Here is a 16,735-nt window from a genome sequence, read left to right on the forward strand (position 1 = left end):
GAATTATGTTAGTCGACGAAAACGTTTTAGTCGGGTTTAGTCGACGAAATTAACACTGCTCAGGTCTCCTACCTGAGGTCGCATGGCATCCTGTGCTGGAACATATGTAGCAGAAAACAAATTGGCCTAAAATGTTAAAAAAATTTGATTTTTACATTTTTTTTGAGAATTTCTTATAAAAAAAATGTGAAAAATATTGTTATTTTTTCAAAATTGTCGCTCTTTTTTTGTTTATAGCGCAAAAAATAGAAATCGCACAGGTGATCAAATGCCACCAAAAGAAAGCTCTGTTTGTGGAAAAAAAAGGACGTCAATTTTGTTTGAGTACAGCGTCGCATGACCGCGCAATTGTCCGTTAAATTCATGCAGTGCCGAATCGCAAAATAGGGCCTGGTCTTTGAGCAGCCAAATCTTCCGGGGCTTAAGTGGTTAAAGGAGTTTCTTGCAGAGGGGCAAAGTTTTACATTTAATTACTGTACAGATCTGGAAAAATACATGAAACACACCAAGATTCAAATAAAAATACAAAGGGACTAATGTATTTAAACAATATTAGTTTATCCCGGGTAATGAGATGTAACCCAAGCGCTTTGTTTTTTACATCAATGCCTTAACCTTCCTACGCGTTTCGTCACAAACACTGATGTCATGCAAAGAAAGGCAGAGATATAGACATTTTCATGCAGTACATGCTGGCACACGGAAGTGGATTAGGGCTTGTTCACACTTGTGACAGCCCTTGTGTCCCATCTGAAAAGCGATCTGCAGTAGGTCCCTTTTTTAGAGGCAGTTAATAGGTGGCTGGCAGGCGATCAGTTCCTCACTGCATGTTTTAACCCTGAGAAGCCCGCACCACAGCATCACAACCGCATGCATTACATGCGGTTGCAGGGCATATGCAGCTCAGAAGCTTTAACTTGAATAGGTCGTGCATGTTGATGGTGCTGCCTGCCAAATGTGACAGCGGGTATAAGTTATGCCGTGACATGTGTACAGCCCTTAGCAGCTGTGTTGTCCTTTAGGTGGGAGGTTGGGGTGATAAATCCACAGCTTAAAGTTGTTGTTAAGTCACATTCCCCCATTATTTGTATCCTCTTTGTTTTTTCATGAAGATTTAACCACTTCTGGACCGGAAGATTTCCTCCCTTAATGACCAGGCCATTTTTTGCTATTCGGCACTGCATTATTTTAATGGGCCACTGCGCGGTCCTGCAATACTGTACCCAAATAAATGTCCTTTTTTTTCCCACAAATAGAGCTTTCTTTTGTTGGTATTTGATTACCTCTTGTATTTTTTTTTTTTTTTTGCGCTATAAGCAAAAAAAAAGCAACAATTCTGAAAAAAATAAAAATAAAATTTTCACTTTCTGCTATATAACATTCCCAATAAAAAAATGGTAAAAATCTAACGTTTTCATAATTTTAGGCCAATTTGTATTCTACCACATATTTTCGGTAAAAAAAATCCCAATAAGTGTATATTGATTGGTTCGCGCAAAAGTTATCGCTTCTACAAACTAGGGGAAAGATTTATGTATTTTATTAATTCTTATTTTTTACTAGTAATGGCGGCAATCAGCGATTTTTAGCTGGACTGCGAAATTGCAGCGAACAGATCAGACAGCTAACTGACATTTTTGACACTTTTGGGGGGACCAGTGACATTACTACAGTAATAAGTGCTAAAAATATGCACTGTTACTGTACTAATGACACTGGCAGGGAAGGAGTTAACACCAGGTGAGATCAAAGGGTTAAAAGTGTCCCTAGGGGGTGCTTTCTATCTGTGTGGGGGGTGGACTTATGGAATGAACACAGGGACCTGTGTTCCTAAATAGGAGGAACACAGGATCCCTGTGTTCATTGCTGACAGAACATGTTTACAATGGCAGACCACCGTTCTGTCTCCATGGGAAGAGATCGCAGGTGCCCAGTGGGAATCGCGACCACCAGCCCCGCAGATCAGCCTTCCCTCTGGTGAATGGGTGCACGCGCACCCCTGGCGGCGCATGCACGCCCCCACAATAGCTCCTGCAAAGCGATGTACGGGTATGTTGTTCCGCAGTAACCTACCGACCTGCCACCTGTATGTAGCACCCTCATAGGTGGGTGCTAGGAAAAGTATATATTGGCCCTGTCTGCTTATCAGGGGGGCCTGATCATTCAGCTAGGCTGTCATGTGTTTCCAGGTGTGTCTGTTGAGTCTGGGGAGTCTCCCCACTGTGTCCAATGAGGACATATTGGACAGTGGAGGAAACCTAGCCAATAGTACACCAGGGCTTCCCCCTCTGCTCTCCTTCTCTGATCTAAAGAGAGTGGGGGGGGCTTAGATTCCCCTCTGGCATCAACTGGCCAGCGGAGGGAGGTCACGTGACTGCAGAGCGACACTGTAAAAGGAGATATTAAGCATTATAAAAACAGATCCACAGTACTTTACCTCTTCATAAAACAGAGAGGATACAAGTAATAGGATTATGTATTGCAGTGGACGAGGAAGAGGCTGCAGGCTGACAGAGGCACGTAAACTGACCACAGTATTTTGCGCTTCTCTCTTTCATGTTATAATAACATAAAAAACTATGTGTATTTTCGGGGATGTATTGGTATAATACCTTATATGGTCTTATAAGACATTCTGTTTGTTTATATTCCTTGTTAAAATTTTAAATAAAAACATATTAATTAATCATGGATCAGCAGCCATGCTTACCGTGGTCAGTTCATACAGGGGAACAGAGGAACAGGCATAATCAACCAGGTATTTTAGAACATAGTAAGGGACAAACAGGGCCGTCTTTAAGGCAGGGCAAAAGGGGGCACCTGCCCAGGGCCCTGTCAATGTTGAGAGGCCCAACATCCTAACAATCCATCCCTGTTACATAGTGCAGCTGCAGGGAAAAGGAATTAGTAAGTGGCAGTGTCTTTGGCTGAGAGCGGGAGCTGGCCGAGTAGAGAGACATACTAACAAGCAGTGGAATCGGCCAGAGGAGTGAGAGAGGATCGCTATGAGGAGGCAATGACATGGGCAGCATGGATGAGCAGAAAGTCGGTGGGTGGCAGGAGTTACATCTGAATGAGAATGTGTGCTTGGCTTTTCATCCCCTTTCTCTGCCTCTCTGCTTGTTGTTAACATCACCAGCCCCGCATGTACATAACACCGATCAGTCGGCCGACACGGATGAGCAGACAGCTGGGATGTTTTGTGATTACCAATCCGAATTAGCTAGTTTGCCCTGCTGTATTGAACTTTCACTGCTTTAGCCACTAAATGATCACTTATCTGCCTCTCTGCTTGCTATGCTCATTGACAGTACTGTTTTGAATGTTTTACTGGTGGGCTTCATTAACCCCATCTTTTCTGCCACATAATACATTCTGCTGCAAGGGAAAACTTCTACTCTGGCAAGGGGACTGTTATGTGTTTGTAGCATATTCTATCTAGCAACCAGTTAGTTAGCAGTAATGATGTGAATTAACCTGTAGCAACCAATCAGCAGTAATGATGTATAGTAACCTCTAGCCACAAATCAGCAGAGTACTGATATGTAGTAACCTCTAGCAACCAATCAGTGAGTGGTAATAATATGCAGTAATCTCTAGCAGCCAACCAGTTTACAGTAATGATGTGCAGTAACCGCTAGCAACCAGTAAGCAGTATTGATGTACAGTAACCTCTAGCAACCAATCAGCAGTAATGATATGCAGTAACCTCTAGCAAACAATCAGTGAGTGGTAATAATATGCAGTAATCTCTAGCAGCCAATCATTTTGCAGTAATGATGTGCAGTGACCACTAGCAACCAATCAGTGAGCAATCACTGCCTTATCTGCTGAAGTAAAGTGATTTTGAGTTTAGCTGCTACTTATTGTATCTCTCAGAGCAGGTGGAGAGCAAAATTGCATGGTGGGAGCTAGGGGGGGACCCAATAAATTGCTTGCCCAGGGTCCAATCAATGTTAAAGACAGGCCTGGGTCCATTATATAATGGAACCAGACAAGGATGCCCACTGTCACCAATGTTATTTGTCCTCTCTCTGGAACCATTATTAGCTACGATAAGGAGAAACCCTGACATCAGGGGTATAAAGATAGGAGAAGAGGAATATAAGATATCCGCCTTTGCAGACAATATCCTTCTCTATGTATCCAATCCTACGATTACTTTACCAAACATAATAAAAACTATGAAAAATTATGGAGACCTTTAAAATTTAAAAATCAATCAAAAAAAGTCCGAGATATTGAGTATAAATACTCATAGGGAGGAAGAAGAGAGATTAAAAAATGAATTCCACTTTAAATGGAGAAAAGATGAAATAAACTACTTAGGGATTAAATTAACAGCTGCCCCAGAGAAATTATATAAAGTCAATTTCCTCAAAATATTAAATGATACGAGAGCAGAATTAAATAGATTATCACCTAGGAGTTCCTCGCTAATAGGGAGAATAAATACAATAAAGATGATAATCCTACCCAAAATACTATACATATTCCAAATGATTCCCATCCCAATCCCACAAGTTTTCTTTAGAACACTTAAAACTTTGATAATTAAGTTTATATGGAAGCACAAAAAACCTAGGATTAGATACACGATATTAAAAAAAGAAAAGGGTCACGGAGGATTGGCATTACCAGACTTCAAAAATTATTATTTAGCATCAATACTTACACGGGTGATAGAATGGAGCAAACAAAACAGTGAAAAAGACTGGGTATTAATAGAAAACACACTTAGTAAAGTACATTTAGCTAAAATTATTTGGATACCCCCGAAATATAGAGAACTAAATAGTAACACTGATTGGATTACATGTCACGCTTTAAAAATTTGGGACACGACACATATAAAAGAAAATTGGAAGTACAATTCACCATTAATACCACTTGTAAATACAAAATTTTTCGCACCGGGAGAAGGAAAAGAATTGGGTAATTGGACACAAGATAGTGAAGCCCGATTAGGAGATGTAATAAACCAGGGGAGGCTCATATCCTTTGAAGAATTGAAACAAAACAAAGGGGAGTGGAAAATAAATGAATGGAGATATATACAGCTGAGACATTTTGTGGCCACACTACCTCAACCATTAAGAGATTGGAAAGATTTGAGACCTCTGGAACAGATGTGTTTCTCAGATAGGGTGGCAAACAAGGTCTCAGGTGTATATAAAATACTGTTAAAAATAACGAAGGAAGTAAGCCCATCTTTAAGAGAGAAATGGGAAAGAGATTTTGGCCCCTGTGGCGAGGATATCCTTTGGAAAAGAAGTCTACAGCTCGTACATAGATCTGCGATAGATTCTAACACTGAAGAAATGAACTATAAGTTACTTACCAGGTGGTATATCACTCCAGATAGATTAGGAAGATTCCAGAGGGAGAGTTCTAGAGATTGTTGGAGAGGATGTCAGATGATTGGTACAATTTCACATATTTGGTGGGATTGCCCAAAGATTAAGATTTACTGGAGGGAAGTTTTATCTTTGATAGGAAAAATTACAAAAGAACATATCCCGGAAAATCCATGGAAATGTTTGTTCCATGGAACCCATATGTCAGTGAAACAATATAGGAAAACTCTAGTGCCTCATTTGTTGAATGCAGCTAAAAGTATAATCCCCTTAAAATGGCAAAAACTAGAGCCTCCATCAAGGAAAGAGTGGGTGATTAGGGTTGAAAGAACAAGAAAATTAGAGTCTTTAAGGAATTGGGATGGGGAAGACCAAGAGAGAGAAATAGGAACTTGGAATGAGTGGCAGATTTTCAAAGAAACTGAAGAATATAAAGAAATAATAGGAGAAGGATCAATATAAGAACAAGGGGTTGAAATGGGAAAAGAGGGGGAGAATGGGGAAAGGGGTGTAGGGGTAAAATGTACTACAGTTAAATTGTGTGTGGATTCCTCCAGTGTCTGGAGGATTGAAAATATAATGTTTTATCTTTCAATTCTGTAATTTGTGAAAAATGTAATAAAGAAATATAAAAAAAAAAAAAAAAAGACAGGCCTGGGGACAAATGACACTGCAACAGCACTATGCTGTCATTCATGTTTTTTTTTTTTCTTTAGGGTTACAACCAATTTCACTGCCTGTTTGTGTTTGTAACCCCACCCCCCTCCCCCTTCCCACACACACATGGCCACCCGTGTAAAAAAGACTAAACAGGACTAAGCGACACTATATTACCAAAAGTATTGGGACGCCTACCTTTGCACGCACATGACATTTAATGGCATCCCAGTCTTAGTCCATAGGGTTCAATATTGAGTTGGCCCACCCTTTGCAGATACAACAGCTTCAACTCTTCTGGGAAGGCTGTCCACAAGATTTAGGGTTGTGTCTATGGGAATGTTTGATCATTCTTCCAGAAGCCCATTTGTGAGGTCAGAACTCGCCTGACCTAAATCCCATAGAGAATCTGTGGGGTATTGTCAAGAGGAAGATGAGAGACACCAGACCCAACAATGCAGGCGAGCTGAAAAGCCGCTATCAAAGCAACCTGGGCTTCTATAACACCTCAGCAGTGCCATGTGCTAAACTCCTCCATACCACACTGCATTGATGCAGTAATTCATGCAAAAGGAGCCCCATCCAAGTAATGAGTGCATACTATACTGTACATGGACAAACTTTTCAGTAAGCCAACATTTCTGTATTTAATATTTTTTTTTTTTTTTATATTGGTCTTATGTAATATTCTAATTTTCTGAGATACTGAATTTTGGGGTTTCACTAGCTGTAAGCCATAATCATCAAAATTAAAAGGAAGAAATGCTTGAAATATATCACTCTGTGTATAACACATCTATATAAAATATGAAACTTTTTGAATTGAATTACTGAAATAAAACATTTTGATGATGATCTAATTTTATGAGATGCACTTGTCTTTATGGAATTTTTATTTATTTATTTTTACTAGTAATAGCGACGTTCCACGACTTATGTGATATTGTGGAGGACAAATTGGACACTACCTGATACTTTGCCACTTTTTTGGTAACCGGTGATACTAATACAGTGATCACTGTTAAAAATATGCATTGTCACTGTACTGATGACACTGGCTGGGAAGGGGTTAACATCACGGGCGATCAAAGGATTGACTGTGTCTAGCCAGTGTTTTTGTACAGTGTGGGAGGTGCTTTTACTAGAGGAAGACATGGATCCCAGTCCCTGCTTTGCAGAAACACAGGATCCATGCCTTCCCTACTGACAGAATGGCAATCTGCCCTGTTTACATAGGGAGACTGCCCTTCTGCCTCTGTCCTGAACAATTGGCGGGTGCTGGCAGACATCGCGTCCGTGGTACTCGCTGCACCACCCCCGCTGTGTATGATCACAGCGGGAGCTAGTCAGTCATAGCCCCCATTTGTGCCTGCTACCTGAGTACAGGATCATGTATATATACATGATCCTGTGCACAGCAGCCACCCTGTAGGAGTAAAATTGCTATAGGTGGTCGTGAAGTGGTTAATAGAGATGATCTTAGGTATCCTCCAAACCCAAGTTTGTCTGAATCTCCAGGTTGTGCACTTTTTAACCCAAATCAGCTGCAGGCCAGGTCATTCCCCATCTGGTACTACATGTTAATAAAGAGGAGAGATGCTGGTAACATCAGTGCCCTTCAATGAACCCATAGTCAGTGTCTTTGGCTTAGGCATGTGTTCACATAAGGGCACTGATGTCACCCCCACCAGTGTGGGGTGGGAAATGACCTAGTCCACAGGTTATTGGACTTAAAAAGAAAAAGAGTGTGATAATGACGTAGAAACATAAAATAGTGATGACAAAAGACCAAATGGTCTATCTATGGACGAGAAAAGACCAAATGGTTTATCTAGTCTGTCCATTTTATTTATTTTTTTTACATGTTTTGGATTTATTTTCTTGTTTTTTCTCACTTATTGTCGTTTTTTTTTTTTTTTTTTTTGGGGGGGGGGGGGAGGGTTGGTAATATTTCTATCTGAGTATAAATCTATGTTTGTCCTAAGCATATGTGACACCATTTACTGTTGACCTACTTACTACCTCGGTTTGAAGTCTATTCCAATGACTTCAGAAATGAATCCATTATTCAGTGCCTCTTCTCAATCATCTTAAGGCTAGTAAAGTGCTTCAAGAGGCACAAAATAGATATCAGTTCCAATCACACTATACATTTTCATAACTTTGTAGCACTACCCCCTTGGGGTATGTTCTTCTGTACTGCTTTGACCCTGTAAACTGTCCAGCTCTCCTGACACTCTAGGTTCAGACATGTTGCATATACCTTTAAGTAACACACTGACACAATATGAATGAGTTTTAACTTTACTCAGAAGAAGAACTTGCAAAATTATATTAGTCAACTACACCCCGGATAAACCGCCAGGGTTCAGTTGAACTGACATCAAAAAGACAGTGATAAAACAGGTTGTAATAACACCAAATGATATTAATAAACACAATCTCTTGGAATATGCATGTAAATCTCTCAGAAAACTATTTATTATTACTGGGAAGCACTCAGGCTAAAGGTGAACCCCGGGCCAGCCTATACCACCTGTATCCTGATGAGAGATAAGGTAATCTAGATACCAGTAATGAGTCCCCTTTAAGAAGCAATAATATGATAGTGTCCTACTTGCAGGCCTTGCTAAAGTCTTCACCGGCAGTTGGAGCTCATGAAATGAACAGTTTGCAATATGACTCAGTGTACAGCAAGCGATGCAGAACAGTTGATTATAATCCTAAAAGATTTGGTGGATGATTCAATTGCAAAGTGTCTGTGTTCAGTGTCACTAGAACTGTAATAATTGCGGTCTGAACTCTGAGCAGGTGCCCTCTCACCAAATCCTGATGTCCATCAATGAGGGTTCTGTAAGAATAGGCGATGGCAATCCTCCACGCGCTGTGGCCTCGAGATGGCTGCCCTCTGCTGTCTCAGTGTGTCCCACCGACTCCATCCGATCAGCGATGCTGCAAGGATGTCTGCGATGCTGCCATGAACATCTATCCCGCCAGGGCTGAGTCTACAGGCAGATGGGCGGTGTGCAGTAGGCCGCTGTCTGCTATCTCTCTCTCTGTACAGCAGACTGATGTGCACACAATGGGTTACGGGAAGCAAGAGGGCCCAGGCCTGTTCAGCAGATGCCTTAATAGCCTCTCCCAAGATGCTCCTCTGTAATCCAAAGCTTGCTGAGAAATATAGTTCTTAAACAATCCAGCCGCATAGCCAAAGCTTTACAGAAGACTACAATTCCCACTATGCCGTTTTCCTAGACTCTGCAATATGATGATTTAACCCTGAGACCAACACTAGAGGGATACAAAGACAATCTGAAGGAACAGAAGGTTAGTCTGCACTATCAGATAATGGTAGTCCCAGCTACATCTTGATTTTTTTTTTCTTCTGTAAGTAGAGAAATAATATTTAAATTGGGTGGATGCACTGAATATTCGTAGATAACTTTGCCATGCATTGTACTAGAAAGTATTAACTTCAAACTGGAAGCATTTTTTTTATCTTTCTATAAAAAGTTAAGGAAAAAAGTTAGATCATATACTTGCCTTACTCTGTCTTCTTCCTGTGGTGCCTAGGTGAGGATGATGTCACTGAGAGATCCTGGTTTATACAGAGCAACCCAAATCTCATAATAAGACACACTTGCACTGGGGTGGAGTGTCTTCTTTTGCGAGATGTAGGGTACTCGTCATTTCCCAGGAATCTTGCAAGAAGGCTAGTAAAGTCATTCCCCACAAAGCATAGAATAGGAGTGAGGAAAGTCCTCCTAAAAGGACCCCCAGGACAAGATAACATCATACATATCCCCCCTAGGCGTCAGACGCCACTATAGCACCCCCAGTGGGAGCAGGGAGGGCAGGACCTGTCCTGACAGGCCTGGGGAATCTTCCAGAGAGACACAGTCCTGTTATCCCCAGGAGTGGGCCTCATCTCCCCGCAGAGGTCTGTCTCAGGGACATGGGGGACGTTGCATCATTCACCATACCATGGACCAGGGGGTTCCACTCCGAAGCAGCTCGCCTCCCACCCTGAGTGGGGGTGCTACCAGCCAGAAGGGGTAAGCTGTGACTCAGGGTGTTCCAGGTTGATGCGTTCCCGTGAAGCATCCGCTTGCAGGCTCATCCCCATCCACGGGGGCTCTGTCGTGGCGAGGCCTGGGCGGCCCACAACCTGCCTCATTGGCCAGGCTGGGAGACCATAAGGATCTAGATTATCCAGTGCGAAACCCCAGCCTGGCTGTCGCTTGTAGTTCACCAGGAGGATCCCCCTGACACTAGCTAGCGATAGTGAGTAAAGAGAAATAAACAAACATTTTCAAAAGAAAATAAAAACTGAGACCAAAGTCCCAGCAGGGAACCTAGGTCCTATTCCTTAACTAGGCAGCAAGAAACTGATATGAGAACACAGTGTGTCTCGGGTAATGTCGTGAGCGATAGCCCCTATAGGCGTGTCAAGTGAAAGCTTTTCACTGCCTAGTCTACTCCTGTAGATGGCGCATTACCCATTAGTGAAAAAGCATTGAGAGCTGCGTCTGTCAGAGGACGTAAGAGAAATCTAAGTATATTGTTCACAGGTACTTAACTTGTTTTTTACTGGAAGGAACACTTTAGCCATTGTTGGATATCGTTCATGCCCAAGGCCATGCCAGACACATAAGAATAATCATGTCAAGTCAGGAACAAGCAAGCAACAAGTCCAGCAAATTATTATTTGTTGCTTTAAGAATTTTGAAGAATTATTGTGGAAATATATTATATTGGTCAGTATATTTGATTTCATTATTATGATTTAAAATAGGTGCAATTGGCATAAAAATGGCAATAAAAAGGACAAAGGGGATTCCTTATTTTCAATTGCAGTTCCACAGTCGGCATAAGGATCACTTTTACAGGGATGGTAATCTTGGTAAATTATAAGCAAATAATGCAATCATTACCCTAGAGGCACAACATTTGACAAACACCTTATGCTATGAATGCATTGTTGCTGGATGCCATCTGGCATTTGGGAAGCATCCCACTTGGTCCCCCAATGCTTTGCAGGCAAGAAAGCCTATCAGAGGGAGGATTGGGTTGTGAATGAGCCTGTAGCGCACTGGCTAAACTCCTTAGGTACGGTCAGTTTTGACCTACTCCTAAAGCAAATCAAAAAATGTAAAATAGGTGTTAAATCATCGAGCTTGATACAAGCTTGTATGTATGCCAGGTGTTATTGCATACTGAGCCCTGCCTTTTAAAGCCTGCCTAAGGCAATGATTGCAAGGCTACTTGCTTGGACAAGCAATAGATTGGCTGAAATTATGTGAATGGCTGGACATTGGAAGAGAAGCAGTTTAACCATAATCACCGTAAAGGGTTCTTTACAGTTAGCGCAGTACGGATGTGGAATTCTCTTCCACAAGTAGTGTTGTATTAGATGGGCATCCTAATGATCACAACACACAGGGATCCAAAATTTTATTTTTTAAATTGTTCTGTAAATGTACTATATCAATTTCAGTAAATTATCATGCTGTGCACGATGCTGAAGCTCTTTTGTCTACTTATTGTATTACTTAAAACTACCTACTACTTACTACATCTACTTACTATATATTCATCTACCTACTGTGTGACTCATGAGTAGCATAGCTGTGTGTGCACTTCTTGGGGATGATTGAGTAAAAGCAAAGAGGTTGTTCACTTTGCAAATTAATTTTCCCTATATCTTGCTTTGCAAAGTACAATTTCCCTTGCAAAGTGAATAGCCTATACGCCTATATATACCCACTTGTATCTTTGATATGGCTAGCTTGCATAGGGATACACATTCCATATTCCCTAGGGCTAATATATACTGTATAGTTAAAAGTATGTGTCTATGTGTGTATGCTGTATAGAAGGAAGAATCAATAAGGTAGGCTGTAAATAGGAAATGTATAATGGATCTATATAGTATATATATATATATATATATATATATATATATATATATATATATATATATATATATATATATATACTATTTATATGTATATATATATATATATATATATATATATATACACATATATCTTGATTTTATGTAAAAGAGTATTCATATATATATATATATATATATATATATATATAAAGTATATCAAAATCCATGGATAGGTCTATACATACAGAAATGTAAGTACAGGGCTCTGGGAAAAGATACACATCAATTACTAGGAAATCTGTAAATATACATATAAGTGTTTTAAATCAAGTTGGAACTTGCTTGCTAATGATATGTCACCAAACATTGGGCAATTGAAAGTAGAGACATCCTCAGAGGAGGATATGTAGAGAGGACTGTAATAAAAATCTCATAGAATAATCCTAAAGTGGTTGTATAGGCACAAGGTTTTTTATCCTAATGCATTCTATGCCTGAAGGCAATAAACCTTGCGTGTAGCAGCCCCTCCCCCCTAATACTGTAGGTTACAAGACCTCTATATCTAATATTGATTATGCATATTCCATCCTCTTCTCTCTACTTAACAATTATTCCTTACACACATTATGCACACATGGACATAATAGACAGTTTTGTAACTGTAGAGTTTTACAATAGCCACATTGAGCAAGTGTTTTTACTTTGTTGTTTTACGTATAATTATTGTTATATCATTCTAATTTGAATTTTAATTTTCAGCATCAGAAACATATATGATGATATAATGGGAACTTTTTGTATACCGTAACCTTGGCAGTTACACTCAATTTTTGTCACTCTTACATCTTTCCCTTAATGTTTTGTAGCCCTGAAGAAGGGGGAGAAACCTGAAATGCATTGGCTGCATATTAGCACACATCTTATTTACCAATAACTCATGATAAATTGATAGCTGAACTTTTGGGACTTTAGATAAACAGCACTCCCTCCTCCTTTGTTTTGTCTCTACGGTGTTATTGACTGCCCCTCCCCGCTCCCTTTTCGAGAAATACAGCACAACTTTTAAAGATCACCTAGTGTTCCAACCACATGGTCTACTAGCTAAAGACCAAAATCAGAGGCACAACTTAGAGTAATTAGGGTCAGATCTGGGAATGTCTTAGTTGAATCAAGATGGGTCTTCTAAGTTCCAAAGGTTATAAGATGGTGGAATGTGTGTGTTACCATAGTTTGGTGTGGACCTTCGGTATCCTCAGTGTTTTCAACAATGACCCTCAACCTAATCATTCCACTTTCACCTTGAATTAAACTCACAATGTAAACAAAAATACACGATATTTCCATGCCTTACTAGACAAAACTATAAAGCGCAATGGAGCACAATGGGGCGTTAACCACCACAACCCAATGAGCATGGAAAGCTGCTTTGGGTTGACCATTATTTTAAAACCTCCCTTTAATTATGCTATAAATTATGGATCCCATTTATGATTGATTTCACCTCACTTCTGTTTCAGGAGACCAATAGAATGTTCAAATCATTCAGAAAAGTGTATATGATCATTGTATGTTGTACAGTTATCGTGGCGTTTAGCTGGATCATTTATCTACACTTCAGTCAGGTAGGTTTCTTGTTGTAGAACTCACACTTATAATTGCATCTGTAGATACGGTTAAGAGTGTAACAGTAGAAATGTTAACCATTTCCCATCAGCTTTCAAACTTTCAATTTCTCAATCAAAGAATACATCTTTTTCCTGCCTGTGGAAACACTAAGTACATTGCAACAACTACGGAAAACAAAACCACTGACCAACAAATAACTGAGATAATGACTACGATAAACTCTACAATCCCCCAAAAGGATACCATGCATTTTAATGAAACCACCAGCGCACTAGATAGCACAGCAAAAATAATTAACTATAAATCTAAATACTGTGTTGGAGACACCTTGATTGTTCAGGTTGACATGTTCAATTATTTGGGGAAAAGAAAAACTTTTGGAGGAGATTTCTTACGAGCCCGGGTCTTTTCACCAAAGCTTGGAGCTGGAGCTTCTGGAAGAATTGAGGACTTCAATAATGGAACTTACAATATTTATTACACATTATTTTGGAAAGGACAAGTACAAATATCTATTCTCCTAATGCATCCCAGTGAAGGTGTATCTCTATTGTGGAAAGGAAGAAATATGGGATACAATTATATCAACTACACGGGAACATACCTTAATAAAAGTCGGGAAGTATATACAGAATGTGGCTTTTACTTGAAATCCCAACAAGAAAAATGTAAATATGTGGACAGGAAATATAGAGAAGTTTTCTACTGTATCAAGTTACCAGCAGTACCTTGTGAGGCTTTCATATCATTAAAAAGTGGGAACGCACCTTATACATACCTCACCAATGCAAACAAGACTCTTTTTTTCACGTAAGTACTTCCTAAGATTACCTTTTATTACTGGGATAGTTTGCTTTTTAGTCTTAAGATAGTTTGCAAGTCCCAAGCCTGTTTATAGAAGATTTTCCCAAATAATTAGATATATCTATGTTTTGAATGGAGGGTCAGTCATCGAAAGTAGAATTTAGTTTCAGGTTGATTTATGTAAACCAGTTACAAAGTTGGGCACTGGGCAATTCAAGCAGAGGTATGATATACTGGTGGTATAACCAGTGGATCAACCTATGAGCTAGAAAAAAAGAAAAAAAACAAAAATAAAAACTTAAAAAAGCTATTACTAAGGGGTTAAGATGCAGCTGCTATAGTAAAGTGCTAGTGACTGTGTGTGAAGTAACTTTGATACAGGATTAAGTATAGCGCTTGCGCTATTTAAAGTGCAGATATTTGATATAAATTATATACAATCTTATAATAATTCAGAAAAATTAGTACTTATATTAAAGTGCATAGGGTTGTGCAAAAAAACAAGTAAGCAAATAAATGTGATATTCAAAAAAACCAAAGTTGCTCGTTCAATAAAACTAAATATATAAAATAATATGTATATATAAAAAAATGTGCATATAAAACGGAAAAGTTCAAGTTCATAAGTAGTGCATGAGATGTGTGAATGATCTCATAAATACTCCATACAATTCATGTGCAAATGTGACTTCTTATGATAAAAATTCAAAGATATTGGGGTAATTCAATGCAGTGCAAAGTGCAGGTGCTCAGTGCCTGGCTCTCTAATCAATCACTGGTGTCACTTTTTACTTTCCACCCTGGCTAATAGTAAAAATGCTCACTCACCAGACCACATGAGTCTTATATGCCTTATGGCATTAAGACCACATAAACTTAAGTGACCCCCCAGAGCCGGGATGGGTTCCCTCCGAATGGATGCCTCATCTTTACTCCAATGGTGTCACTCCTCCGCTGTCCTCCTCAGTCCGGATATGTTTAAAAAGGAAAGATCCATATGCAGGAATGAAACAATTAAAACGCCGTCACATAAGAGAGCTGTAAAGTGGAGAGCGGTACTACTGGTTTGCGTTCCACCCAGCTCATGTGACGTCACCGCGCGCGTTCCAGCTAACGCGTTTCATCATTGGCTAACGTCTTCAGAGCTCTGTATAGATATTAAAAACATTATCAGTGCCTTTTATTTCCTCTTTTTTATAAGTGATCACATTCTCTCTGTTCCCTCTGTTTGCAGCTGCATAGGAGCTGGGGAAGGAGAAGCAACAGTACACTGAACTTCCAAGTGAAAGGCTGTGCAGGGGAGGCGTGTCAGGACAAGTTTGATAATTAGAGAAGAGCAGCTAGAGAACTGACCACATTGGGCTCTCCTGCTTAGTGTGGTCAGTTTTTTGTATAGTAAAGCAAAGGGACTGGCAGGAACACCAGGGATTTCACACAAAAGAAGCGATTCAAAGAGAACAGTATATGCTTTCATACATGTACATGGTACAACAGGCACATATCAGAAATATGAAATGTAGGGTTAACAAACACTTTAACCACTTCCAGACTGCTCACGTTGCTGCTACTGCAGCACAGTGGCAGCCCTGGGTCCAGCGACGTAGACCTACATCACTGATTTCCTGCATGTCTCTTTAGACACAGCGGGAGTCGGCTCGGAGGAGGAGAGATGGCGATCACCATCTCTCTTCCCCGATCTTTGGGGAAAGAGTGAGAAAATCCGCCCACTTGTGTAAACAAAGCAGACGGATCTTCTCTGTGACAGACACGGAGAGATCACAGGATTCAGCATAGCTGAACCTGCGATATGTGTCTCTGTCACAGAACCCCCCTCCCCCCACACACGTCAGTAAGCATGAGGCACACATTTAACCCCTTAATCACCAACAGCGTTAACCCCTTCCCTGCCAGTGTCATTATTACAGTAACGGTGCATATTTTTAGCACTGATTACTGTAGTAATGTCACTGGTCCCCCCAAAAGTGTCAAAAATGTCAGTTAGGGGTCCGATCTGTCCGCCGCAATGTCGCAGTCCCGGAAAAAATCGCAGATCGCCGCCATTACTAGTAAAAAAAAAAAACAATAAAATTGACAAATCTTTCCCGTAGTTAGTAACTTTTGTGCAAACCAATCAATATACGCTTTTTGCGATATTTTTTTTACCAAAAATATGTAGCAGAAAACAAATTGGCCTAAAATTTAAAAAAAAATGTTGATTTGTAAATTGTTTTTTAAAATGTTATATGCAGTATCAGAATGTGAAAAATATATATATATTTTTTTTAAATTATCGCTCTTTTTTTCAAAAACTTTAAATCGCACAGGTGACTAAATACCACCAAAAGAAAGCTCTATTTGTGGGGGGAAAAAAGATGGGAATTTCATTTGGGTA

The 16,735-nt window shown here is 39.9% G+C and overlaps 2 protein-coding genes across 4 annotated transcripts in view; both read left to right on the forward strand.

The window, feature by feature from the left end:
• The window catches only part of LOC309567476 (NXPE family member 4-like), a gene marked incomplete at both ends in the record, with an annotated part of 285,167 nt that overhangs the window by 148,319 nt on the left and 120,113 nt on the right, over positions 1-16,735 (forward strand). The gene's annotated exons all lie outside the window — the stretch shown is intronic.
• LOC309566425 (NXPE family member 1-like) overlaps positions 1-16,735 on the forward strand; it is a gene marked incomplete at its 5' end in the record, with an annotated part of 132,193 nt that overhangs the window by 67,365 nt on the left and 48,093 nt on the right. For 2 of the 3 annotated variants that reach the window (XM_082271566.1, XM_082271567.1), the window contains 2 exons: positions 13,431-13,535; positions 13,628-14,349. In XM_082271566.1, the coding sequence (XP_082127692.1) occupies positions 13,443-13,535; positions 13,628-14,349 (815 nt within the window). Of the gene's footprint in view, positions 1-13,400; positions 13,536-13,627; positions 14,350-16,735 lie in introns of those variants that run through there. The other variant, XM_082271565.1, reaches the window with a different exon arrangement.

Source organism: Pelophylax lessonae, assembly GCF_965119305.1.
Source record: "Pelophylax lessonae genome assembly, chromosome: 11".
NCBI classification, from domain to species: domain Eukaryota; kingdom Metazoa; phylum Chordata; class Amphibia; order Anura; family Ranidae; genus Pelophylax; species Pelophylax lessonae.